The sequence below is a fragment of the Apteryx rowi genome, unplaced genomic scaffold (assembly GCF_003343035.1).
Source record: "Apteryx rowi isolate R43461 unplaced genomic scaffold, aptRow1 scaffold_68, whole genome shotgun sequence".
Lineage (NCBI taxonomy): Eukaryota > Metazoa > Chordata > Aves > Apterygiformes > Apterygidae > Apteryx > Apteryx rowi.
In genome coordinates this window covers 2714246-2716882 of record NW_020450960.1, presented here as the reverse complement: position 1 = coordinate 2716882, position 2637 = coordinate 2714246, and the positions used below count along the sequence as shown (strand labels likewise).

The 2637-nt window shown below is 69.0% G+C and overlaps 1 protein-coding gene across 1 annotated transcript in view; it reads right to left on the bottom strand.

Annotated features, from left to right (window-relative positions):
• TINAGL1 (tubulointerstitial nephritis antigen like 1) overlaps positions 1-2384 on the bottom strand; it is a 7377-nt gene extending 4993 nt beyond the window's left edge. The window contains exons 1-2 of the mRNA XM_026085949.1: positions 2120-2384; positions 1442-1505 (exon numbers count right to left, since the gene is read on the bottom strand). Coding sequence (XP_025941734.1) covers positions 1442-1505; positions 2120-2384 — 329 coding nt within the window. The remainder of the gene's footprint in view (positions 1-1441; positions 1506-2119) is intronic.
• Between the last annotated feature and the right edge of the window lie 253 nt (positions 2385-2637).

Here is a 2637-nt window from a genome sequence, read left to right as displayed (position 1 = left end):
AGCGCCTCTGAGGCAATGGAAAAAGCCCGTAAGACGCTTGCGAGCCCTTCTTCCCTGCGCTGCCGGCTGCCTGCAGGCAGCGTGGCCCCGCTGACCCGGCTTCGCACTGTTAACTCCTCGGGGACGGGTGCCGGGGCCCGCGGGACCGGCCCGGGGTGCAGGCCAGGCTGGGGAGCCCAGACCTGCTCCCCAGCTCCAGGCCCTTCCGCTTCTCCCAGGCTTTGCATTTGCTCCCTTCCAGCTGGCCCAGGCCCTGCGGGACCCAGGCRGGGACAAGGGTCTCGGATGAGGCAGTTTAGGAATAGCTCTCCACGCTCCAAGTGCGGGGGAAGAGATTTTGGCAGAAGAGCGTCAGCCCCCAAAGGCCCAGCGCTGGGGTGGGGGCAGAGATGCTTTGGCAGCAGCCGGGACCCATCATCCAAGTGCACAACCCTCGGGGCCACGACCTTCCCCCGGAGCTCGGGAACCGGCTCCAACCCCACGTGCCTCCACGCCACGGTCCCAGAGGAGCACCGGGGCTCGGGACAGGCAGGGCTGGATGCACCTGGTGCCACCTGCACCCGGGGCCGCCGTGCCGGCTGCGTCCATCGGGCAGCCTGTTGAACGGGCCGTGGGTGGGCTCGCCCCGTGCAGCTATGCGGGGACGGCCTCGCTTTTCACACGCGGCCCCGAGCAGCTGCTTGGGGATGCACACACACGTGCACTCGCACACGCGCATGCACGCACACGTGCCCGTGTGCAGCCAGCTCTCTCCCCCAGATGGAGCGTTTGATTTCCCTTATCTGCCGCATCGCTCCGAGCCAGCCAGCCACAGGTATGTTTGCTCCTTTCTACACACACCCCTCCTGTGCCCACAGCTTTCCCTGGAGCCCATCTTGGAGATGCCATTAATACCACCGCAATGAGTTTCGAGATAAACCCCAAGCTGCTCGCTAATGCAAACAGTGGCGCACAGCGCAGAAAGGGCGCTCGCTGCCACGCRGCTTGCATCAAAGGAGGCTGCGAGGCCGGACGCTGGCTGCCCGGCGGAGGCTCCCAGCTGCAGGCATGTCCCAGCAGGCTCGCGCAAGCTGGCCTTGGACCAGCGTGGCCAAAACCCCCCCAGGCAGCTCCAGGCCAATACCTATAGCCTGCAGCTGAGGGAGGCTCGTGCAGCCGACCCGGCCTCCTGCTAACCCAACAGAGCGAGCGGCTCCCACAGAGACATGCTCCAGAACTTGGGAGCGGATCAAGGCCCCGGGGGCTGTGCTCCGAACACCGGAATATGTCAGAGCAAAGGCCTTTGGCACCGCTCTCCCACCACCCAGCGTGGGCCCTGCGCTGCCGCTGAGCCGGCTGCGGGCAGCCTCGGCCCCCTCGGCAGGTGCTCGCAAGCCTCCCRCCGCTCGCCCTTCCCCGGGGCAGGGGAGCGCGCCGGCGCCGAGCCGGCGGAGGCACTCACCACAGGTTGCAGTTCTCGCGGTACGTGGCTCCGCTGGGGTAGTTGCGGCCGGCGCGGGTGCAGCCTGGACGGGAGAGAGCAGAGCGCCGCGGTGAGCGGCCGGCTGCACCGCCAGCATCGCCGCCCCCCTCCCTGGCTTGGCCGGTAGTGAAATACACCCCCTAAAACCGTGCAGGCGCACGGCTGCAGCTCGACGCCCCCGGACCTCCGCCCCGCCCCTGCCTCCCCGTCCAGCCGGGGCACCCGGGGCCGGGGGGCAGCGCGGCGGGCAGCCCAGCGCGGGGAGGGTTAACCGCGGGGCGGCCGAGCGGCGACCCGTCTCGCACGCCCAGGCTGACGGGAACGCGGATAAAGGGGCCAGTTGTACCCGGGCGCCGGCTCTGCTCTGCGGAGATTTCTTAGGCAGCCTTGTGCTGCGCGGCGGGGGGAGCCCAGCGCCGCCGGCTCGCCCCCTCCCCGCCTGAGCGCGGCGCGGGTTAAGTCACGGCCAACATCTGCGTGACCCAGACGTGACCGGCAAAGCCGGGACTGAGCATCATCCGGTCCTGCTCCGCGTCGCAGGTACGTGCTGCTGGAGGAGACCCTGCGGCCTTTCTGCCCCGCGGAGCCTGGCTCCCCCGGGACGCGGGGCTGCTCCAGGGACCTCTACCCGCACCGATGCCGCCAGGGCCGCCTTACCGTGCGGTTTGGGGAAGGGGGGCGGGATGCCCAGGCAGTACTCCCAGAAGTCGGGGCAGCAGTCGGAGACGGTGCGGTTGCAGAAGAGGTCGCAGTAGCAGATGGTGTCGAGGTACGGCACGGTGCAGCCGTCGTTTCGGCCGTTGCAGCAGACGTCGCCACGCTCGCAGTAGGACCCGCCGGCGTCGTAGACCCCGTGCTCGTACAAGCCCGGGGCCAGCTCCCGGCGCGAGCGTGCCCGCGAAGCCACCGTCTCCTCTGCCATCAGCAAGGGGATGAGCAGGGTCCAGAGCACGTGCATGCTGCCAGCAATGTCCCCAGACCTGCCGCCGCTGCAGGGACAGAGGGAGCAAGCAGGGCGCGGGCTGGGCAAGGCTTCCTAACCACAGGCTTTGGCGTTTCTCAGGGCAAGGGCAGCGGAAGTGCTGGGCATGGGATGGTCAGGCCCCCGGGAAGCAGCAGCGGGTGTCACACAGGTGCAACGGTCCCGTAGAGCAGCCCCCGCTTGTAGGGTTCCC